The 23,922-nt window shown below is 54.2% G+C and overlaps 2 protein-coding genes across 36 annotated transcripts in view; one reads left to right on the top strand and one right to left on the bottom strand.

The window, feature by feature from the left end:
* BRF1 (BRF1 RNA polymerase III transcription initiation factor subunit) overlaps window positions 1-23,922 on the top strand; it is a 103,530-nt gene that overhangs the window by 67,664 nt on the left and 11,944 nt on the right. For 21 of the 34 annotated variants that reach the window (XR_013396697.1, XR_013396696.1, XM_028851951.2 and 18 more), the window contains 7 exons: window positions 721-793; window positions 12,103-12,252; window positions 13,432-13,525; window positions 16,040-16,166; window positions 16,477-16,516; window positions 16,606-16,698; window positions 22,199-22,465. Coding sequence is in view for 32 of the 34 variants with exons in the window: in XM_028851951.2 (XP_028707784.2) it covers window positions 721-793; window positions 12,103-12,252; window positions 13,432-13,525; window positions 16,040-16,166; window positions 16,477-16,516; window positions 16,606-16,698; window positions 22,199-22,465 (844 nt within the window). In the remaining 2 variants the exon portion in view is untranslated. Of the gene's footprint in view, window positions 1-720; window positions 794-4,042; window positions 4,294-4,736; window positions 6,488-10,430; window positions 10,533-11,019; window positions 12,253-13,431; window positions 13,526-16,039; window positions 16,167-16,476; window positions 16,517-16,605; window positions 16,739-22,172; window positions 22,466-23,922 lie in introns of those variants that run through there. The other 13 variants (XM_077942125.1, XM_077942118.1, XM_077942117.1 and 10 more) reach the window with 9 other exon arrangements.
* On the bottom strand, window positions 2,373-4,915 carry BTBD6 (BTB domain containing 6). 2 transcript variants are annotated; one of them, XM_028851953.2, is made up of 5 exons: window positions 4,888-4,915; window positions 4,363-4,666; window positions 4,195-4,285; window positions 3,969-4,087; window positions 2,373-3,805 (listed from the first exon to the last, which is right to left on the bottom strand). In XM_028851953.2, the coding sequence occupies exons 2-5, from the start codon at window positions 4,575-4,577 to the stop codon at window positions 2,773-2,775; spliced, it is 1,458 nt and encodes a 485-aa protein (XP_028707786.2). In that variant the 5' UTR covers window positions 4,578-4,666; window positions 4,888-4,915; the 3' UTR covers window positions 2,373-2,772. The 2 variants fall into 2 exon arrangements, with proteins under 2 accessions (XP_028707786.2, XP_015000105.3); XM_015144619.3 differs by having other exon boundaries at window positions 4,363-4,915.

Here is a 23,922-nt window from a genome sequence, read left to right as displayed (position 1 = left end):
GCATCCTCCCCCAGCCAGCAGGGCTCCCTAGGGGTACTCCGCCCATGGCAGGGCTATGCACAGGGTCTGCACACTGGCTGGAGTCCTTGTTTTGCTGAGGACAAGCAGCAGTGCTCCCATCACTGCCAGCCCTCGGGGTTGCCCCTCTCAGTCTGGGCCTCACCTCCACTGCCCTATGGCAGGGAAGAGAGCAATGGGAGGTGGTCAAGGCAGGGGTGACAGGATCTGCGTGGATTTGGACCTAAGGTGGGAACAGTGCAGGGGGCAGGGGAGTCACTGAGGGACACAGATCTCAATCCCAGCAAGGGGACTGAGGCCAAGACCCCTGGGCCCATCGGAATCTGGGCTGGAGGGTGGCTGGTGGGAGCACATGTGGACAGGACAGGTTTTGTGTTCATGGGTGCACGGTTGTGAATGAAATGCAGTGTGCACCGTGTGATGACGCCCTGGGAGGGACCTTGCAGTCAGGTTTTCTTCTAAGCAGATGCCATCATTGGCGAGATAGCAGCGGGGCCTAAAGCAGTGGCCTAGAGGAAGAAGGCAGGGCCCTGGGAGCGCCAGCAGCCGAGGGAGGACAGCCAGGCTTTCGGGTGTAGGGTGGCTGCTCCACAGGCCATTGGAGTCTTTAAAGACTGAACAATAGATGCATTTTAAGAGAAAAAAAGCAAACATTTCCTTAAATACCAATGTTGGTTTCTGGTTGTGCTCTCTCCATCTCAGGTGAACGTGTACGTGCTGGGAAAGACGTTTCTTCTCTTGGCCAGAGAGCTCTGCATCAATGCGCCGGCCATAGGTAGGCATCTGGGTGAGCTGCTGGGGTGTCCAGCAGGCTGCTGTAGGGACCAGCGTGCCAAATGTCCTTTGAGCAGGCCGGGCGCCGTGGCTCAAGCCTGTGATCCCAGCACTTTGGGAGGCCGAGGCGGGCGGATCACGAGGTCAGGAGATCGAGACCATCCTGCCTAACCCGGTGAAACCCCGTCTCTACTAAAAAAAAAAAAAAAGTGTCCTTTGAGCAGCGGAGGGAAATCCTGTCCAAGTACGGGACCCCCCAAAGTAAGAAATGTCTCTTAAAGCTGCTAGGAGCTCAGCAATGTGGGGCCTTATTTTCTAAGACAGAGTCTCGCTGTTGTCCAGGCTGGAGTGCAGTGGCATGTTCATAGCTCACTGCAGCCTCAAACTCCTGGGCTCAAGTGATCCTCCTGCCTTGGCCTCCCAAAGCGCTGGGATTACAGGCATGAGACTGCACCTGGCCTGGGGCTTGCTTTCTGCTGCAAAACCAGAAGGCCCATTGTCAGTGCCTGTCAGGTGTGCAGGAAGGTGTAGACAGAGGGAAACAGAAGCGCTGTGTGCTGGGAAAATCTTGTGTGGACAAGGTTTAAGGAACACACCTGGCACCAGGTGCCTCTGGACAGATGGGGACAGTGGGGCAGCTCCTGGATGTGCTTTCCAGCCACAGCCCTCTTTTGTGGTTTTTCTGCCACTTTTGTTCTGTGTTGAGTGCCCAGTGTTGTGCGAGTTTATGGAGCTCCTGTATGCCTTTCTTGATATATGTTAGGTGTAGGGTAAGTCGTGTTTCCCCCTCAAGGCAGCAGCAGAGTTCATGCATGCAGAATCTAACCTGGTGGAAAAGTCTAGAAGGAAAGGATCAGAACAGCACTCACTGCCTGATGGTTCTGACCTACCCTTTCTTTACCAAGCAGATGACTGCTTTCCACAGCCTGCTTAGAGCCCACTTTCTTATTTTGCCTGTCTGCATCTAGGAGCATACGTCCTTGGGGTAGAGAAGCACCAGGTGGGGCTGGGTCACCAACAGGACTGAGCAGCGTGGGCTGCAGCAGCAGAGGGATGCTGGCTGGGGCTCTCTACACTTGGCCCATGCCCTCTCCCAGGTGCCAAGAGGGGCCATCCCTCTTTTCAGGGGTCATACAGGTTTTCCAGAAAGCAGCTGCCTACGGGGTGTGCAGAGTGGGAGGACAGAGGCAAGGGGTGGGAGAGCTTGCTTTACCCTATAGTCCACTCCTGCAACAGGCTGTCCCGCAGCAGTGTCACAGCTAGTGACACTGTGTCCCCAGGGATCCAGAACGCTGGGCCCAGCAGAATGCTCCCCCCACAGTCCGTTCATAGGGTAGGACTCTGAGGTGCTAGTGATGCATTAGGACATAGAGACAACTAGGCACCTGGTGTTTCCCAGGGTGGCCCGGAAGCCAGCCAGCGACCCAGGGGACGGATGGGCTTCACTGGGGTGCAGTTTGCTCCAGACCACGTAGCATGTTCAGCATGACAGCTTTTCTCCTCGGGATGGGAGCTGTTCTGTTGCATGAGAAAGAGAATACCCCACTGTACAACTGTAGTCATTTACTGACACACGAGTGTTATTTTAGGCAACCTTTATTACAGAAGTCCACTATTTTAAGTGACTTTTTGCCGATTTTAGATTTGAAGGGAAGGTCTCAAGTTAAGCTTGGAACCACTTAGAATCCAAGAGGTGGCAGGAACATCCAACCCCTCAAAGCAGGTGGCGTGGGTGCCACTGGGAGGGGATCTGGGGCCTGCCTTGTGCCCTCAATCTTCCTCCACCTGAGACGTGCACCCCAGTGTACCAGAGATGCCTATGACTCCAATCCCCGGGCTCTGGCTGTGTGGAAAAGGCCTCTACTTTACACAATCAAGTTTCAGCTGACTACATGTCAGAGAGAGACAAGGCTAAGAGCAGTTAGTACATTGACTTCCGCTCCGCTCACTTGCCGATCTGCTGCAGCCTCCCCGGGCACCTCAGGCGTAGAAGATGAGCTCAGGGATCTGCCCACCCTGGACCCCAGTCCCGTTGGTGCTATCCGAGGAGCACTGGAACTGGAAGGCCACCTTTCCGCACTGCACTTCCGTCATCCCCTCCTGCCCAAAGTAGCTGAGTTCGCTGCCATCCAGGACGGCACTGGCCGTGTAGAAGGTGTCTTGTTCAACCTGGACTGGGTGTTCAAACCAGACCGGGAAGGTGTTACTGGATCCGTCTGACATGAACTTGGTCAGGTTCTGAGCCAGAACCACCCCGAGCCGCTTGAGCTCAATCTTCACGCTGTACTCAGCCTTCCCAGAGCTGGACCCATACAGGCCCAGCCCTGCAATAAATACCCTTCTGTCTACTGCAAACTGGATGCTGTCACAGCGCCCGCGGTACCGCCACTGGTTGCTGCGGTAGGCAGAAGACTGGAATCGGTGGCACCTCTGCGGGGCGAGGCCCTTCCTCTTGGTCAGGGGGAAGTCCAGGCGGGGCTTGTTGGTGGCCGTGTACCACAGGAAGATGCTGTGGGTCTCCTCCAGAGTCAGGATGTCTGACTGGGCAGCGCCATTGGCAAACTCCTCTAGGGTCATGGTTGGAATTCGGACCAGATAGAGGGCTCGCCCCAAAACATGCCTCTTGTTTCGTGGGGTGACTGGCAGCCCCTGCCTCTTGCACTCTGCCTCGGCCCAGTTCAGGACGGCCTCGAAGACCACTGCCTCCTTGGTGTTGAGGGCCTCCCGAGTGACAATAATCTCCAGCGTCTGCCGGTCTATCTCACAGAAGCCTTCGGACCGTAGGGCCATCTCGGCCTGTGCATCGATGACCTCCCAGCAGCGCTGCGTCAGCTCAGGCTCCTCAAACAGCCGGCTCTGGGACAGCAAGACACAGGCGTTCTTGGCTTCCAAACTTGTCTCCAGAAAGTTGACACAAGCTTTTGCCAATGCTGGGACGATGTACTTCTTAGCAGCGTAGAGAGTGGCCAGCACCGTGTCAGCTTCCAGATCGATCTCATCACTGTACATGTACCTAGGCGAGGCAAGGCCCGCGTCAGGGGCTGGCTCCCAAGCACCTATTGCGGGGCTGGGCCTGGGAGAGTCGTCCATCAGCTCCTGTGTGCTCCCCCTCAGAAGCCACGGGAGGCCGCCTAGAACGGAACCACCCGTCCTTCCCCAGTACAGAGTGGACTTACTTTAACAGGATCAGAAAGGCTGCGGGCTCCACGTCGGGAATGTGAATTTCAGATTTGACTTCCGCCAGGTCCCCGTAGAACATGGCATAGAAGACGGAGCTTCCGACAGCCAGGACGTACTGGGAGGAGAAAGCGCCGCCGTGAGCCTGGCTGTCCCGCGGGCTGCGGGCAGCCACACGGCAGGCGGGGCACGCCTTCCGAGAGGGGAGGGGTCGCCGCTACCCACCTTGTGGGCGGGCACCGTCCTGGTCGCCCCCGGGGGCCCCACGACGAAGTGCACGTCGGCCATGAGCTCGTTGTTAAACATGAGCGCGTTCCTGCAAAGGCAGAGGCACGGGCTGGGGGCGCGGGCGCGGGCGCGCGCGGGTGCGCGGGCCGCGGGGGGCGGGCTCACCTCTCGCGCAGCGTGGGGCGGCAGCACCGCCAGCCGGGGCTTTCCGGGTGGTTGTTGCCGAGTGTGGGGGGCGCGGGCGCGGGCGGCGGGGGCGCGGGCGCGGGGGCGCTGGGCGGGCTGCGCGGCCCGGCCTTCCTGCCCACGGCGGCACCGGCGTTGCTGTTGGCGAGGTCCGCGGCCGCGGCGCTGGCGGGGGCGTAGAGCTCCGCCGCCATCTTCGCGGGCGGGGCGGCGGGGGCGGCCTCGGCGCCTGTGGACGCCGCGCCCCGCGCCCTCGCACCGCGCCGGGGCCTTGGGAGCGGCTCTGCAAGCAAAAGCAGGGAGGTCAGGCACTGAGCAACGCGGCCATGCAGGCAGGCCAGGGGCAGCAGCATGGGCGGCGGCGGCGCTGCGACCCGCGGGGTTGCCACCCGCTCCCTTGCCACCCCCGCCCCTGCGACCCTGCGACCCTGCCCGAGCCCAGCCTAGCGCAGCCCGGCCAGGCCCGGCCGCAGGGGGCGCCGTCCCGCCCGCCTGAGCCTGTACCCGCCGCGGCGCCGGCGCGTCACGCTGCGTCAGGGCCGCGCCCCGCGCGACGACGCTGCTGCGCGGCCCCGCCCCCAGGCCCGACAGCCTGGGAGCTGCTGGAGTTTCCGTGCCCTGCAACCGGCGGGAGACGCGCACTGTGCAGAGGTCACCGTGGAAGGCGGCTCCCGGCTCTGGCAGGCGGCTGCCCCCAGACCCGCAGTGCCATGCGCAGGTGCTTGCGCCCGTTCTTTAGTTAGTGATCTTTTGGTTAGGAACGCAGGTGGACCTGCTTGTTGGCCGTTTGCATTCCGGAGTCTGTGCCTCTGGCCGAGGCTTGTCGGATGGTCGTAGGGCTTCCTCGTTGGTTCGGATGCCTAGTGATTTAGCTTACTGCAGACGCCAGCAGCAAACGCTCGCGGAGAGCGCGGTCCACTCTGCTCTGAGGGCTTTCACGGGCAGGAGCTGCTATTTCCTCGCATTTTCCTCGAGGAAATGGGCACAGAGAGGTTAGTCGCGTGCTGAAGGTCACACAGCGGGCAGGTGGGCAAGTCAGGATCTGGCTCCAGGCCTGCAGCCTTGGAGCTTGGGCCCCAGGGCACGCCCTGCCTTTGTGGCTCTGCCTGTGGATCGCAGTCGCAGGCTCGTTCCCTATGGGGCCTCTAGCCTCCCAGCCTGGAGCTAATCTTGGGAGGTGCGTGACAGTGGGCACTGGCTTTGCCGATGTGGAGACCAGACTCCAGAGACTGTGTCACCTGGCTTGGTCTGCGCAGCCGGTGCACGCCAAGCTCGCGTGCAGACGAAGCTCCAGAGTCCTGGCTGTCAGGAGAGTTCCTCCCCGAGGACACACATGCAACCTTCTGGACCTCCAGGCTTCAGACTTTCAAAACTCCCATATATAGGAAAGCCCCCAGGACGCAGCCAGCAGCTTGGGTCATGGGTGCACCCATCACAGCAGTCCTGGGCGAAACAGTGAATAGGAGCTCTGTGTCTCTGGTCGTTACAGTTGTAGTAAATGTTCCCTGTAGTAAGAGTCCCCTTCGGAAGATATTTGCCGTATTTTCAACAAAAGACTCTCCAGGATTAATGAGCGACTACAAGTCAGGAAGGAAAAGGCTGACAATCCAGGTTTTTTAAAAAACGGGCAAAGGACGTGAACAGACACTATGCAATGACCCAGAGTGCACACATCATCATTTCGCCTGGGAATGGGGCTCCCGAGCCCCCAGGCGGCTGAACTTGAGACTTGTCACGCCAGTGTTGGTGGAACACGGAGCAGCTAGAGGTCACCTGCTGCAGGTGGGCCTGTAACTCCACAGGGCCAAGCAGGGCCAAGCCCTTTGGAAAGCCGTAGCACATGCATGAGGGTCCAGAAAGTCCCAAGAGAAAGTGTGTGGATGCACCTACCAAGGACACACCCAGAGAGGCCACAGCTGCGATTTCATAGTGTGGGACCACACTGGCAAAGACACACTGGCTGCTGTGGCCATGGTTTCTGTCCCAGCCATCTATTTCCATAGGAAAAGGTAACGGGCATAAGCAGTTTCCAGGAGAAATACAAATGGCCAGAGTGGAGACAGCCTACATGTCCATCAGCAACAGAAAGGATCAACACGTTGTGGTGGGTCCATTTGGGGAATGCAGTGAGAGGGAATAACTTACAGCAACACACAAGACCTGGGCGACAGCTGCCTCGGGGCTGGGGGGTGCCAGGATAGAACTGCTAGCCGCCAGAGGTAGTCAGCGTCTTGATCTGCATGGTGGTGTTGAGTGTGTGAATAATAATTCTCATCCTTAGAAGCCACCCTTTGCACTCTGATTTTTAAATATGTTACAGTGTAGGCCAGGCACGGTGGCTCACGCCTGTAATCCCAGCACTCTGGGAGGCCAAGGTGGGCGGATCACCTGAGGCCAGGAGACCAGCCTGGCCAACATGGTGAAACCCCATCTCTACTAAAAATACAAAAATTAACTGGGTGTGGTGGGCGTCTGTAATCCCAGCTACTTGGGAGGCCAAGGCAGGAGAATGGTTTGAACCAGGGAGTCGGAGGTCGCAGTGAACTGAGATCACACCACTGCACTCCAGCCTGGGTGACAGAGCCAGACTCTGTCGACCAGGCTGGTCTTAAACTCCTGGCCTCAAGTGATCCAACCGCCTAGGCCTCCCAAAGTGCTGGGATTACAGGTGTGAGCCACCACGCCCAGCCATCATTTTCTTTTTTGTTTCTGATAGTGGTCATCCTAATGGATATGAGGTAGTGTCGTGTGGTTTTGATTTGCATGTCCCTGATAAATAATGATGTTGAGCATCTGCTCGTGCTTGTTGGCCATTTGCATGCCATGTTTGGAGAAATGTCTGTTCAAGGGCTTTGCCTTTTTTTTTGAGACAGTCTCACTCTGTTGCCCAGGCTGTAGTGCAGTGGTGAGGGTGCACCGCAAAGTCTGCCTTCCAGGTTCAAGCGATTCTCGTGCCTCAGCCTCCCAAAGAGCTGGGATTACGAAAGAGCAATTTGCCCATTTTTAATCAGTTTTGTTCCTGAGTTGTAGGAGTTTTTTGTATATTCAGGATGGTACCCCTTATGAGATAGATGGTTTGCACATATTCTCTTCCCTTCCCTAGGATATTATTTCTGTTAATGGATTCCTTTGCTGGGCAGAAACTTTTTAGTTTGAGGTTACCCAATTTGTCTATTTTTACTTTTGTTGCCCTTGTTCTTGGTGTCATGTTCGAGAAATCTTTGCCAAGACCAATGTCATAAAGTCTTTGCCTGTGTTTTCTTCTATGGGTTTTATAGTTTCAAGTCTGCGTTTGGGTCTTGAATTGGTTTTGAGTTAGTTTTTGTGTATGATGTAAGGTAAGGGCCTATCTTTATTTGCAAGTGGATATCCAGTTTTCCCAGCGCTGCTTATTGAAGAGACCATCCTTTCCCCATTGTGAAAGAAGTTCTTGTCACCCTTTTTGAAAGTCACCTGCCCATCATTGTCATTTCTGACCCCGTTCTGTTCTGTCCTGTCCTGTCCTGTCCTGTCCTGTTGGTCTGTAGGTCTGTCTTCATGTCAGCACCCTACTGGCTGTTGGACTTTTTAATTCTTTTCTTGACAGTGGTAATTTATTTGCTTCTTTTTCTTTGTTAGTCCCTTTGCCTACTTTAAATAATTAATTTTGTTAATTTTAAATTTTCTGTTATTTGACTTAGTTCATTAATTTCATTGCTTCCTTTATTTATTTATTTTTGAGATGGAGTCTTGCTCTGTTGTCCAGGCTGGAGTGCAGTGGCGCCATCTCAGCTCATTGCAACCTCTGCCTCACAGGTTCAAGCGATTCTCCTGTCTCAGTCTCCGAGTAGCTGGGATTACAGGCGCATGCCACCGCGTCCAGCTAATTTTTTGTATTTTTTAGTAGAGATAGGGTTTCACTGTGTTGCCCAGGCTGGTTTCGAACTCCTGAGCTCAGGCAATCAAAGTGCTAGCCTCTTACAATCAAAGTACCTCGGCCTCCCAAAGTGCTAGGATTACAGGCATAAGCCATCACGCCTGGCCCATTGCTTTCTTAAATATACAAAGCGCTTAAGTTAATAAAGTTATCTAAAGGATTGTACTTTAATTTCTAATAGCGTTTGGAGGTGAGGGGACTACTTGTTTTTGCTCGTTTTTAGTTTTTTGGTTTTTTTTTACTTGGGATCAAGTGGCACATCCTGTGTGAAATGTATTGAGAGTTTCTTTGTTCTGTAATACCTGGTCATTTTCATAACTGTCCCACAGACACTGGAAAAGCATGATGACTCCATGGGGTACAGAATTTAGAACATCCTTGTCAGATTGAGCCTATAGTGATGTGTCTTATATTGTCCCTTAGTCTTTTTTTCCTAATCAGTCTGTCAAATTTCAGAGAGCCATGTTAAAATCTCCGCTTATTGTGGTTTCGAAGGTTGTTTCATTGCTTTTCCTTCATTTAATTCTTCCTCTGTCACTGTGCACCTGCAGATTCCAGGCTGCTTCACATAGTTTCCTTTGCATTATGAAATGCTCATGCCTGTCCTGTGCCACTCTGCCACTCCACGTTTGCCCACAGTGCCGCCGCTGCCCAGCGCCTCTCCTCCACCCTAGTCACTGATGGATTTGTCTTGAAAGCACGCTTTTTGCTTGTCTTTTTTGTTTTGAAACATGGTCTCAGTCACCTAGGCTAGAATGCAGTGGCACAGTCATGGCTCAATGCAGCCTCGACCTCCTGGACTCAAGCAATCCTGCCACCTCGGCCTTCCAAGTAGCTAGGAATGTAGGTATGAGCCACTCTGCCTGGCTTGTCTTGAATTTTTTTTTTTTTTTTTTTTTTTTTTTTTTTGGAGATGGAGTCTCGCTTTGTCGCCTAGGCTGGAGTACAGTGGCACAATCTTGGCTCTTTGCAACCTCCACCTCCCAGGTTCAAGCAATTCTCCTGTCTCAGCCTCCTTAGTACCTGGGATGACTGCAGGGACATACCATGCCACGCCCAGCTAATTTTTGTACTTTACTTTAGTAGAGACGGGGTTTCACTGTATTGGCCAGGCTGGTCTTGAACTCCTGACCTCAGGTAATCCACCCTCCTTGGCCTCCTGAAGGCTGGGATTACACGTGTGAGCCACCATGCCCAGCCGTCGATATATTTTCCAGTGTCTTTGAACTGAGTTTTCTATTTCAAGAATTAATGAGTGTCGGCCGGGCGCGGTGGCTCAAGCCTGTAATCCCAGCACTTTGGGAGGCCGAGACGGGTGGATCACGAGGTCAGGAGATCGAGACCATCCTGGCGAACACAGTGAAACCCCGTCTCTACTAAAACTACAAAAAAAACTAGCCGGGCGAGGTGGTGGGCGCCTGTAGTCCCAGCTACTTGGGAGGCTGAGGCAGGAGAATGGTGGGAACCCGGGAGGCGGAGCTTGCAGTGAGCTGAGATCCGGCCACTGCACTCCAGCCTGGGCGACAGAGCGAGACTCTGTCTCAAAAAAAAAAAAAAAAAAAAAAAAAAAAAAAAAAAAAAAAAAAGAATTAATGAGTGTCAAAGTGCCACCCCCATCAGTACATCTTTTTCTTTTTTTTTTTTTTTCTGTCACCGAGGCCTGAGTACAGTGGTACAATCACAGCTCACTACAGCCTCGACTTCCCGGGTTCGAGCGATCCCCTTGCTTCAGCCTCCTCAGTAGCTGGGACTAGACCACACCCACTAATTTTTTTTTTTTTTTGGAGGCAGAGTCTTGCTCTGTCGCCCAGACTGGAGTGCAGTGGCATGATCTTGGCTCACTGTAACCTCCACCTCCCAGGTTCAAGCAATTCTGGAGTCTCAGCCTTTCAAGTATCTGGGACTATAGGTGCCCGCCACCACACCTGGCTAATTTGTGTGTGTGTGTGTGTGTTGTATTTTAGTAGAGACAGGGTTTCACCATGTTGCCTAGGGTGGTCTGGAACTCCTAAGCTCAGGCAGTCCACCTGCCTTGGCCTCCCAAAATTCTGGAATTACAGGTGTGAGCCATCACACCCGGCCTCACACCCACTAATTTTTTGTTTGTTTGTTTCTTTGTTTTTTGAGACAGAGTCTCACTCTGTCATCCAGGCTGGAGTACAATGGTGTGATCTTGGCTCACTGCAATCTCCGCCTCCTGGGTTCAAGCGATTCTCCTGCCTCATCCTCCCAAGTAGGTGGGCCCAGCTCATTTTTTGTATTTTAGTTGAGACAGGGTTTCACCATGTTGCCCAGGGTGGTCTTGATCTCCTGAGCTCAGGCCATCCACCTGCCTCAATCTCACAAAGTGCTGGGATCACAGGCGTGAGCCACAGCACCCAGCCCCGGCCAAATTTTTTTTTTTAAATTTTTGTATAGAGTTCGTCTCAACATTGCCCAGTCTATAAGCATATCCTTTTTTTTTTTTTTAACTTGAGACAGAGCTTTGCTCTCATTGCCCAAGCTGGAGTGCAATGGTGCCATCTCAGCTCACTGAAACCTCCACCTCCCTGGTTCAAGCAATTCTCCTGCCTCAGCCTCCTGAGTAGCTGGGACTAGAGGCATGTACCACCATGCCCTGCAAATTTTGTATTTTTAGTAAAGACGGGGTTTCTCCATGTTGGTGAGGCCAGTCTCAAACTCCGGACCTCAGGTGATCTGCCCACCTTGGCCTCCCAAAGTGCTGGGATTATAGGCGTGAGCCACCACGCCCAGGTTATAACTGTATTTTTTATCATTCTTTTTATTTCTAGCTCCGATGATTTTATCTGATTGAAAATTATTAAAAATCTTAGCAATTATGTTATTTTAAATTATCTTGGTTTTTTTCTCTGAATAATATCTGTTTTAGCTGCCGAATCACCAAAAATCCTTTGTTTTTATCTGTAGTTGTGGGTGCGTAGTGGGTACGTATGTTTATGGGGCACATGAGGTGTTTGGATGCTGCCTGCAGTGTGTAACAATCACATCAGGGTAAATGCGGCATCTTTCACCTCAAGCATTCATCCTTCGTGTTACAGACACGCTCAGCTGGAAAGGGGGCCTGCATCATGAGTATGAAGGGATGCAAGTCATAGCCACCTGAGTCTGGTGGGACACAGCAGGGCCCTGTGGATTCACATCACAGCCTCGTGCTCGGCATAGGGGAGCGCTGCTTGGGTCCATGCAGTCGATCAGGGCCCGGGCTGTGCAGCACCCGGCCTGTCCTGCTCTAGGCACATCCCCTGCAGCACTGTGCCGTGCTGGCAGAGGTGCACAGCACCAGACCTCAGTGTGCACACACAGCCCCAGTGGCACTGCCATGCTGGTAGGGATGCCAGAAGTGGGTCCTCCTCTCACCCATGAGTGTCAGCTGATGCCGGCTGGCTGGTGACTTGTGTGCCCAACCCACGCCTGTCTTGCTCTAAGGGTCCCGGGACCGTTGTTGGGGGTGGTGCTGTTAGCATGGTCTGGAGGGAAGGCTGCTGGGTGTGAGCCCCTCTGTGCCCTGAGCAGGGCAGCCATGCAGTAGGGGCACGCTGCCTGGCCCCAGCGTGTCTGCAGCAGGCTGGTTGGCAGCAGGTGGCCAGTGGCTCTCCTGGGTTCAGTGCCATGACTGCTCCAGCTGAGGATCAGAGAGGCTTTGTCCAGGGGAGGGGGACTGGTGGGGGGCCTGGGTTCCTGGAAAGACAAGTGCAGGTCACCCCACCCCTGGGCTGTCTGGGCCACCTGTGCACATGCTATGGCACATTGAGGCGGGCACTGAGACGCCGTGTCTGCTACAGACCCGTGCCTGTATATTCCGCGCTTTGCGCACCTACTGGAATTCGGAGAGAAGAACCACGAGGTGTCCATGACTGCCCTGAGGCTCCTACAGAGGATGAAGCGGGACTGGATGCACACAGGCCGGCGCCCCTCGGGCCTCTGCGGAGCAGGTACAGCGGGCCTTGCCCGTCTGGGGGATGCTGGCCTGGGTCCTGGCGTCACACTTTCCTGACGCCTGAGTGCTGGTGGGCTGTGCCAAATGTTTGCAGAGCACTGAGAGCTGCCTCCAGCCTTCCGTGGCTGACACTGGACTGGCCCACCAGGGTCCTCAGCCCTCCAGGACCTCCTGGCTGCCCCGTTGGCCTCTGTGTGTCCTGGCATAAGGGGCAGAACCCTCAGGGCAGAGTGGCCCTGACCCCAGGTTGCCTACATCTGGGTTGCGGCTGCACGGCCATCCCTGTCCGTGGGCTTGTGGGGCCCGGCTCCTGACGCGGATAGTGGTGTGGCCTCTCTGAGATGCTAGATTGTTGCTTATGAGGATGCCACGGGGCTGTCAGACTATCCCCCACCCCTAGCTGGGCGGTTGTTCTAGTTGGACCTCTGTGGCCCCCCAGGTTCCAGCTGTCACTCAAACTCTCACTTTGCCTTTGGTGCTGGTGGGTGGATGTGGCTGTGGCCTGGTCAACTACCCCAACCCTGGAATTGGAGCCCCAGGTCGGCAGGGCCCTTGCTCCTCACCAGGGCCCTCACCCTCATGCCCACAGAGTCCACTCTTCCCAGCAGGCTAGGTGCCAGCGTCCCTGCACTCTGCTGACAGCAGAATTCAGTCCGCCTGAGAAGCCGTTCCATCTGCACACATGAAATTCAGTGCGCCTGAGAGGCCGTTCCATCTGCACACATGATCTCCATGTTTGCTCTGGAGGTTCTGGGCCCACTGCAGCCTTGGTGAACCTGTGTCAGCTGCCAGCTGTGGCCTCGCCCCTTTCCCGCCTGGCCTGGCTCCGCATCCTCAGAATCCCCAGCTCCCATCACAACCTGTGTTTCCCGCACAGTCATCTTAAAGTTATTTTGTTTGCTTTGAGGGATTACGTGAAGCTCTCGGAAACCTTCATTTTAATTGTTCTTGTATTTGAAAATGGAATGGGATGCAGCCACCACCCACCATAAGATAGAGAGGGTCTTGTTCAGGATGAGCCACACTAAGTGAGGATCTCACTGCCCTGGCACGGACACATCTTCCCAGGTCATCATCTCCCCGGCCGGGATCCGCAGTGTTTTCCTGGGCCACAGATACACTGTTGCCCTGGTTCCCAGCTGTGGTTGACGAGGCCCGTCTCGTTGCTTTCTAGCACTCCTAGTTGCAGCCAGAATGCATGACTTCAGGAGGACTGTGAAGGAGGTCATCAGTGTGGTCAAAGTGTGTGAGTCCACGCTGCGAAAGAGGTAGGGGGCTCTCATTCATGGCATGGGCACCACGCAGACGCTTCGTCAGTCCAGCTCAGGCCTGCTTGCTGGAGCAGGTGCCACTTCCCAGGACCCTGCTATACCCCACCTGGCTGTTGGCCAGGACCTAGCCCAGCCCCTGTCGCACCATGGCTTGGACATGCTGGCAGGATGCCTTGCCTCCCTCCGGAGAGTTCCCTGCTAGTCCTTCTGAGGCCGGCTCTGTCCTGCGGAGGCGTCCTCCTCCTCCGATCCCTGTATTATTATTATTTTTTTTTTTTTTTTTTTTGGAGACGGAGTCTCGCTCTGTCGCCCCGGCTGGAGTGCAGTGGCTGGATCTCAGCTCACTGCAAGCTCTGCCTCCCGGGTTTGCGCCATTCTCCTGCCTCAGCCTCCCGAGTAGCTGGGACTACAGGCGCCCGCCACCCCGCCCGGCTATTTTTTTTTGTATTTTTTAGTAGAGATGGAGTTTCACTGTGTTAGCCAGGATGGTCTCGATCTCCTGACCTTGTGATCCGCCCATCTCGGCCTCCCAAAGTGCTGGGATTACAGGCTTGAGCCACCGCGCCCGGCCTTTTTTTTTTTTTTTTTTTTTTTGAGAGACAGCCTCGCTCTGTCGCCCAGGCTGGAGTGCAGTGGTGCGATCTCGGCTCACTGCAACCTCCGCCTCCCGGATACAAGAGATTCTCCCGCCTCAGCCTCCTGAGTAGCTGGGATTACAGGCGTGCGCCACCACGCCTGGCTAGTTTTTTGTATTTTTAGTAGAGACGGGGTTTCACCATGTTAGCCAGGATGGTCTTGATCTCCTGACCTCGTGATCCACCCGCCTCGGTCTCCCGAAGTGCTGGGATTACAGGCTTGAGCCACCGCGCCCGGCCTGTATTTTTTAGTAGAGATGGTTTCACCATGTTGGTCATGCTGGTCTTGAACTCGTGACCTCGTGATCCACCTGCCTCGGCCTCCCAAAGTGCTGGGATTACCGGCGTGAGCCACCGTGCCCAGCCTGATCCCTGTGTTTCTAAGTTGAGGCGGAGGGTGATGTGTAAAGTTGCCCTAAGTCACAAACAGGCAGGAGGCTGTCTTTGATGTCAGAAGCCTGGTCCATCTCCTTTTTGGTGTGGTCCGTCCTGGACTTTGAAAGCCCAGGTGACCCCTGTCCCAGTGAGAAGCCGGAGTTCCGTCAGAGGTCCCCGCATCAGTTGAAATGAGTGGCACAGCAAGCCAGGCAGGCAGGGCGGGGCTTTGCACCCCACTTTGCTGGGTGGTATTTGTTGGGGTTCCTCACAGCTCACCTGCACTGGCAGCCCTGTTTCATAGACTTCGGCAAGGTAAATGTGACAGTGGGGTTGCTGCAACCTGTAACTGCTGTGACATTTATCACAAATCTTAAACACACGGCTGCTGTTTTTCAGCTGAGATCGTGTCCTGTGGCAGTTTCCAAAAGCAGCTGGAAAGTATTTAACCTTAAACATCTGACTGTTGATTCTGTAAAAAGCCTTTGATTAAGCATGTTGGAGGTTGTGTAGCGTGTAGAGGCGTTCGTAAGAACTGAGCCCCATGGCTCACAGGCCTGCAGGCCCCTTCCTGCCCGACTGCCAGGTGCTGAGGTTCTAGCCCAGCCTCCTCTCTTCAGGCCTTCTGAGTCTTCCGCCTAGGATTGGGGTCCTCTGTGAGTGATTAAGGGTGCCTGTGGGCCTTTCTCCCAGTGAACAGAGGTCCGGGCAGGATCAGGTGGGGGTAGAGAAGCCGCCAGAAGGGACCTGGGTGCCGAGGAGCAAGGCCTGACTGCCAGGCCCCATGGAGGAACGCCTGGGAAGCACAGTTCATTCATTTGTTTTTATTTTTTATGTTTTTGACACAGAGTTTTGCTCTTGCCGCCCAGGCTGGAGTACAGTGGCACGATCTCAGCTCACTGCAACCTCCGCCTCCTGGATTCAAGCGATTCTGCAGCCTCAGCCTCTCAAGTAGCCGAGATTACAGGCTCCCACCACCACGCCCAGCTAATTTTTGCTATTTTTAATAGAGACGGGGTTTCACCATGTTGGCCTGGCTGGTCTCGAACTCCTGACCTCAGGTGATCCTACCACTTCGGCCTCCCACATGCTGGGATTACAGGCGTGAGCCACAGTGCCTGGCCTTTAATTTTATTTTTTTATATATTTTTTGAGACAGTCTCACTCTGCTGCCCAGGCCAAAGGGCAGTGACGCTATCACAGCTCATTACAGCCTCAACCTCCTGGGCTCAAGTGATTCTCCCTGACCTCAGCCTCCCAAGTAGCAGGGACTGCAGGTGTGCACCACCATACCTGGCTAACTTTTTTTTCTTTTTGGGTAGAGACAGAGTCTCACTATGTTGCCTAGGCTGATCTCAAAGTCCTGGACTCAAACAGTCCACCCACCTTGGGCTCCCAAGTGCTGGGATCACAGGTGTGAGCCACGCCAAGCCAGCAGCTCAGTTTTAAACGGCGTTTTCAGAGCTGCCAGCTCCATTTCCCATGTCCGGCTCCATTTTAGGCTCACGGAATTTGAAGACACCCCCACCAGTCAGCTGACCATAGATGAGTTCATGAAGATCGACCTGGAGGAGGAGTGCGACCCCCCCTCATACACGGCTGGGCAGAGGAAGCTGCGGATGAAGCAGGTAGTGCCAGCCTTGGCGTCCGTCTGTGCTGGGCTTGTCAGCCTTGCAGGGAAGCTGCACACCCATAGCCTCATAGCCGCTCTTCAGTGCTGTAACCAGCCAGAGCCCGAGGCTCCAGGACACACCTTACACAGACTCTGGGAAGTGCCACATTTTCCTGTAGGGGACACAGACCCATAGCTCCACCTCCACCGCTGCGTACCCCTAAGTTCCAGTGGCCTGTGGTCCCTGGGGCCCACAGGGCACCCCGGGGGCCGCACTGTGTGCCCGGGCCTCCCTTCACGAAGCCTCTCGCCCTGTTCCGTTTCAGCTTGAACAAGTTCTGTCAAAAAAACTGGAGGAGGTTGAAGGTAACCAACTGATCTTCCCATACAATGCTTCTGCTTTGTTGGGAAAATTGATTTTGTGCTGACTTTTTGCTTTTAACTTACGACTTCAGGTGAAATATCCAGTTACCAGGATGCAATTGAGATTGAACTAGAAAACAGCCGGCCAAAGGCCAAGGGGGGCCTGGCCAGCCTGGCGAAAGATGGTGAGTCCAGCCCTGGCCTCAGAACTCGAGACCTGTCTGTGTGCCCCTTGCCGGCACCTTTCCCACCAGCTGACCTTTGACCTTGTCCTTCCTGTCACTCTTCCTGGGCCCTCTGGTCTATGTGCACAGCCCTGGGGTTGAGGCTGCCTCCCCCCATGACCTTCCTTCCTCCTCAGACACTCAGGCTGCACACTGGGCTGTGGCACTCCAGCTGTTGGTACAGGTTGCCCCCACCTCATCCCCTCCCTGCAGAGGCTCCTGTGAGGTGTGCATTGGTTTGATCCAGAAAGGTGGGACAACTCAAAGCAGTGGGCGGGGCTTATAGGTCACAGGTGGAGTCAAAGGTTTTGTGATTGGCAATTGGTTGAAAGAGTTAAGTTATTGTCTAAAGACCCGGAATCAACAGAAAGAAGTGTCTAGATTAAGGTAAGAGAGTTGTGGAGACCAAGGTGCTTGTTACATAGATGAAGTCTTTAGGTGGCCACCCTTAGAGGCAGTAAATGGAAAGGTTTCCTTTTTTTTTTCTGGAGTCAGAGTCTCCCTCTTTGACCCAGACTGGAGTGTAATGGTGCGATCTTGGCTCACTGCAACTGCCATCTCCCAGGTTCAAGTGACTCGAGCCTCAGCCTCCCAAGTAGCTGGGACTACAGGCACCCGCCACCACGCCCTGGTAATTTTTGTATTTTTATTAGAGACAGAGTTCTACCATGATGGCCAGGCTGGCCTTGAACTCCTGGCCTCAGGTGATCTGCCTGCCTCGGCCTCCCAAAGTGTTGGGATTATAGGAATGAGCCACCGTCCCTGGACAAATGTTTCCTATTCAGACCTTTTTGTTTGTTTTTGAGACAGAGTCTCTCCCTGTCGCCTGGGCTGGAGTGCAATGGCACAATCTCAGCTCACTGCAACCTCCACTTGCTGGGTTCACGCGATTATCCTGCCTCAGCCTCCCAAGTAGCTGGGAGTACAGGCACACACCACCACACCTGGCTAATTTTTTGTATTTTTAGTAGAGATGGGTTTCACTGTGTTGGCCAGGCTGGTCTCGGAACTCCTGACCTCGTGATTTGCCCACTTCGGCCTCCCAAAATGCTAGGATTACAGGCGTGAGCCACTGCTCCTGGCTTCTATTCAGATCTTTAAAATATGCTAGTCTCAGCAAATCTCTTCAGGATCAGAAAAAGACCTGGAAAGGGAAGGGGATTCTCTACAGAATGTAAGTTTCCTGCCAGGTGCGGTGGCTCACGCCTGTAATCCCAGCACTTTGGGAGGCTAAGGCGGGCGGATCACAAGGTCAAGAGATTGAGACCATCTTAGCCAACATAGTGAAACCCCGTCTCTACTAAAAATACAAAAATTAGCCGGGCGTGGTGGCGCATGCCTGTAGTCCCAGCTACTTGGGAGGCTGAGGCAGGAGAATCGCTTGAACCCAGGAGGCCGAGATTGCACCACTGTACTCCAGCCTGGGAGACAGAGTGAGACTCCGTCTCCAAAAAAAAAAAAAGAAAAAAAAAGAATGTGAGTTTCCACTGCAAAAGACAGCTTTGCAGAGCCATTTCAAAATATGTCAAAGATATTTTGGGGTAAAGTATTTTGATTTCTTTCAGGGCCTGCTACCTGTCATTGATGCTATACTAGAGTCAGGTTGGAATTTGGTATCTGTTGCTACAAGGTCTGTTTGGTCAATCATCAGATCTCTCTCATCGGATGTTAATGCTGATGAGCTGCTCCTGAACTCCAAAGGGAGGGGGTGTAAGAGGGTATAATGAGGCATGTCTGACCCCGCCTCCGCTTCCCATCGTGGTCTGAACTAGTTTTTCGGGTTTCTTTGAAATCTCTTTGGTCAAGAGAAGGGATCCATTTGGTTGGTGTGGGGCTTCGAATTTTATTTTTGATTAGTATTCTGTACTGTGTTTTTTCACTTGGGGGTAGTAGGAGCCATGAGAGGGCCTGAGGGCAGAGGCAGGTGGTGGGGAGGCTGTTGCAGGAACCCAGGGTGAGAGACCTGGCCCAGCCTGGTCAAACTCTGGAGGTACTTTTGGGGCAGAGCCAACAGTCTGGGGAATGTGCACGTCCAGGGAATGTGGCAGCTGGAGCCCCCAAGGCTCCTGGCACCTGCGGCCTGGGCCCACTTGCCCGGGGAGGGGTTTCTAAGAGGCTGCACTGTCCAGAGGTCATTACTCACTGACGTCTGCTCTCTGGGGATCAGGTGCTTTCCCCCAAGGAGCCATTCCTCACCATGGGGACCCCTCCAGGACTCAGTGCTAGCCAGGAATTTTATATTGGAACACATTGAGACGAAAGTAATCTAAGACTTAGAGTGGGTCAAGCATAGTGGTCCATGCCTGTAATCGTAGCACTTTGGGAGGTGAATACAGGAGGATTGCTTGAGCGGAGTTCAAGACCAGCCTGGTCAGCATAGTAAGATCCCATCTCTACAAAAAATTAAAAACTTAGCTGGGTGTGGGAGTGCGCGCCTGTAGTCCCAGCTGCTCGGGAGGCTGAGGCCGGAGGATCACTTGAGCCCAGGAGTTCGATGTGCAGTGAGCTGTGATTGCACCACTGTATTCCAGCCTGGGCAGCAGAGCCAGACCCTGTCGCCAGTACATACACACGCACAAAATCTAGAGTGGGATGTTTTAAGATGAGTTTTGCCAACCTTAAAGGAAGAAGCAGAGGAAAAATTAATCTACATAATTAATTTGGGTCAAGCTTGAGGAGTGCAGCCAGAGAGGACACATCTCATTGCCCTGAATATACACTCTGGTGAGCAGCGGTTACACGTGGACTTTTTTCTTTTTTTGGAGACGGAGGCTTACTCCGTCACCCAGGCTGGAGTACAGTTGCATAATCTCAGCTCACCGCAACCTCCACCCTCTAGTTTCAAGCAATTCTCCTGCCTTATCTCCCCGAGTAGCTGGGACTACAGGCATGCGCCACCACACCCAGCTAATTTTTGTATTTTTTGTAGAAACGGGGTTTCGCGGCCGGGCGCGGTGGCTCAAGCCTGTAATCCCAGGACTTTGGGAGGCCGAGGCGGGTGGATCACGAGGTCAGGAGATCGAGACCATCCTGGCTAACATGGCGAAACCCCGTCTCTACTAAAAATACAAAAAACTAGCCGGGCGTGGTGGCGGGCGCCTGTAGTCCCAGCTACTCCGAGGCTGAGGCAGGAGAATGGCGTGAACCTGGGAGGCGGAGCTTGCAGTGAGCCGAGATCGCGCCACTGCACTCCAGCCTGGGTGACACAGCGCGAGACTCCGTCTCAAAAAAAAAAAAAAAAAAAAAAAAAAAACGGGGTTTCGCCGCGTTGGCCAGGCTGGTCTTGAACTCCTGACCTCAAGTGATCTGCCCACTTTGGCCTCCCAAAGTATGGGATAACAGGAGTGAGCCATCATGCCCAGCCACAGATGGAGTTTTAAAGGCAAAAAGGGACAGTGATTGGATGGATACAAAGTTGTTTGTCAGGAATTGTCATTGGCTTACAATAATAACATTTATTCGTGATTGGCCGTACATCATTAAGCTATTGGGTGCGGCGTTATTAGGTTAGTTTAGAGCTACTTGTGGCAACAGCAGGCAGTTTCAAGAAGTGAACACCTAGCTCAAGGGGGAGGATTCACATTCCTTCCCTGAAAGTTGTTTTCTGTCTTTTAAATTCACCATTGGGTGATTTTTAACAGCTTTATTGCGGTGTAATTGCCTTATGACAAACTGCTCATGTTTAAAATGCGCCGTTTAATTTCTGAACTTTGACGTCTGCACACACCTGTCAAGCCATAGTGACAACCAGGAAAACCCACAGATTTGTGGCTCCTGCGGGGTCCACAGGCCCTTAGTCAGCGCCCCCCCTCCTGCCCCAGGCCCTCAGTGAGCTACTTTTTGTTATTATAAATTAGTTGTATTCTGTAGAATTCCGTACGAGTAGGATCATGTAAAATATGTTTTTCCCTTCGGCTTTTTTCACAGTGTGATTATGTTGAGTCCATCAATGGTTTGTTCTTTTCTTCTGTGGCGTGGCAGTTGGTAGTCCTTCAACACGCTGAGGTGTGTAGCCATTCATCTGTTGGAGTACATTGCACGTTCGGGGCTGTTTCAGATGCACTCCTGAACCCTGGTGTACAGGTCCTTGTGTGGACGTTGATTTCCTTTTGGGTCAGCTGCTGAGGAGTGAAATTGCTGGGTTATGTGAAAGGCAAGTGTGTCTGTCTTTTTTTGTTGTTTTTGAGACAGGGTCTTATTCTGTCACCGAGGCTGGAGTGCAGTAGTTCGATCATAGCTCACCGCAGTGTCAACCTCCTGGGCTCAAGCAACTCTCCCATATCAGCCTCCCAAGTAGCTGGGACTGCAGGCGGGCACCGCCACACCCAGCTAAGTTTTCATTTTTTCATAGAGACAGGATCTTGCTATGTTGCCCAGGCTGGTCTGGAACTCCTGGGCTCAAGTGGGCGGCCATGACCTGTCTGTCTTTAAGAAATGATCAGGTTGTCGGCTGGACGCAGTGACTCACACCTGTAATCCCAGCACTTTGGGAGGCCGAGGTGGGTGGATCACAAGGTCAGGAGATCGAGACCATCCTGGCTAACACAGTGAAACCCCATCTCTACTAAAAATACAAAAAAAATTAGCTGGGTATGGGGGCAGATGCCTGTAGTCCCAGCTGCTCGGGAGGCTGAGGCAGGAGAATGGCGTGAGCCTGGGAGGTGGAGTTTGCAGTGTGTGGAGATTGTACCACTGCACTCCAACCTGGGCGACAGAGCGAGACTCCGTCTCAAAAAAGAAAAAAGAAATGATCAGGTTGTCTCCAAAGGGGTGTCACCGTGCGTGGAAGCTCGAGGGAGTATGTTCCTCCTGCCTGGGAGGCATGGCCCCATTTTCTTTTCAGGGCTAGAGGTTCTGAGTTGTGAAGGAGTAGCTGGTGGTGATTTCATCTGCGTTTCCTTCAGGACTGGAGGAGGTCTTTGTATGTGTTTGTTTACCACCCATATGTCATATTTGTGGGAGCCTTTGTTCAGATCTTTTTTCTGTTTTTTTAATTGGGTTGTTTTCTTGTGAAGTTTTGGGAATTCTTCATCTGTTCTAGATTTAAGTCCTTTACCAGTTGTGAGATTTGCAGATAAGCCTGTGGGCTGTCTTCATTGTCTTAATGATGTCTTTCAAAGGGCAGTTCTTAATTGTTTGGAAACCCGTTTTATCAGTGTTTTATGGATTCTGCTTTTAGAGCCGTTAGAAATATTTGCCTTATCCAAAGTCAAACTTTTTCTGTCTGAGATGTCTGTACTTTAACTCCCCCCAGGTCTGTGATCTGCTTTGAGCTAACTTCTGCGTGCAGTGTGAGGTGTGGCCTGAGGCTCGTTCTTTGGCACGTGGCCGCCAGGCACCGTGCAGCGACAGCCTTTCTCTGGGTTACCTGGCAGCTTGGTAGCATTGTTTTTTGTCACAAAAGTGGGCGCCCTGGCCCTCTGCCTGGTTAACAGGTGGTGTGTGGATTGTGTACCCCTAGGCTCCGCTGAGGACACCGCGTCCAGCTTGTGTGGTGAGGAGGACACGGAGGATGAGGAGCTGGAGGCCGCGGCCAGCCACCTGAACAAGGACTTATACCGGGAGCTCCTTGGTGGCACCCCTGGCAGCTCGGAAGCAACAGGAAACCCCGAGTGGGGCGGCAGACCTCCGGCCCTTGGGTCCCTGCTGGACCCCCTCCCCACTGCGGCCAGCCTGGGCATCTCAGATTCGATCCGCGAATGCATCTCCTCGCAGTGCAGCGACCCCAGTGAGTTCTGATGGAGCCCTGGAGGGTGGCTGAGGTCATCAGGAGAGCTTTCCGACGTGTCCCTCTCAGGGGGAGAGCTGGATGCTGCCATCCTTTGTCGGGAGGTGTGGTGTTTTCGAGCGGTGGGCTTGGGTTGGGGCACCACCAGTCCCCACAGTGGGGCTGTGTGGGCGTCAGTGGTCCTGGTGTGAAGAGCTGGGTGTGTGCCGATGCCGGAATGCGGTGGGTCTCATCACCCTCACTGGGACCGCCTGCAGGCCACAGGGGCCGTGGAGAACAGAGCCCACAAGTTGCGTCCAGGAGTCCCACAGGGCAGCTCCACACCTCATCCACTTGTCCAACATGGTTGGGGAGCGTCATTTGCTGAGCTTGGTCATGGCAACGACGAGGCACCCCTGTCCCATAGTGCCCAGGCCAGGCCACCGTGCCCGTCATGCCCCCTCCTCCCTGCCCATTTGGCTGGGAGCTCTAGGAGAAAGATGGGTCCCGTCCCCCATCCCTGCCAGGACAGGCTTCCCTGGCTGAAGGCCTGGACCTTCCTGCAGCGCTTCACCCTCAGGCCCTGCCTCCCGTCGGGCACCAGGGCCTGGCCTCTGTGTTGAGGAGCCAGGCAAATATTATCCCGTCGGCCACCTCTGGGCCGGGGGTGGAGACAGTCCTGATGGCTGGGGCTGCTGTGTGGGTGGAACCCAGGCAGGTCACACAGAGCAACAGGCAGAGGGGACGTGCACAGGCTCCCGGGGCAGCCGGCGGCACAGTGACCCTGAGCAGAAAGGGCCATTCTGGCTGAGGAAGGGCCATGGGGGGGCCTTGAGGGCTGCCTGTTTGAGTGCTGAGAGGAGCCCTCTCAGGCCTCAGCCATGGAACAGCGTGGCAGGAGAGCACCCCAGACAGTCCAGCCCTGTGCTGGAGTTGAGTTGGCAGCATGGGGCAGGCAGCTATGGTGTGGGGCTGTGGCAAGGAGAGGCTGTCCCAATTCCAGGCTGTGCAGATGCTGCCTGGACCACGTGGGGCTGGGCAGGGGTGACAGGCAGGTTTTGGGGTGTCCTGAGCGTGATCATGGAAGGCTCCCTTGGGCCTGGACTCTGGAATTATTTCTATTCCCTCATTTCTATCCCCAGACCTATGGGCTCAGTGATAGGGAGCTGGCGCCCCCCAGCGTAGACCCCTGTCTCACCCCGTGGCCTGGCCTTTCCTTCCTGCCCAGCTTCCGTGCCCTCCCTCGGTCTTTGGGGCCAGACAGCCTCTGTCTCCCAATCTTAAAAAGTTGCTTTCTTACAAAAAGCACAGGAGTGCTGGGATTTTCCTTCGTAGCTTGAGTTTGGCGTCCTGCTGTCTTCACTTAGCATCCTTAGCTAAGCATTTAAAGAGACGTGGCCATGTGGGGAAACAGGGCGTGACTCCCTGGTGCAGAGGAGGGGATGGGGTTCTAGAAGACCCTTAGCCCAGACCCAGGG

Source organism: Macaca mulatta, chromosome 7, assembly GCF_049350105.2.
Source record: "Macaca mulatta isolate MMU2019108-1 chromosome 7, T2T-MMU8v2.0, whole genome shotgun sequence".
NCBI classification, from domain to species: domain Eukaryota; kingdom Metazoa; phylum Chordata; class Mammalia; order Primates; family Cercopithecidae; genus Macaca; species Macaca mulatta.
This window is presented reverse-complemented; position numbering and strand designations above follow the sequence as displayed.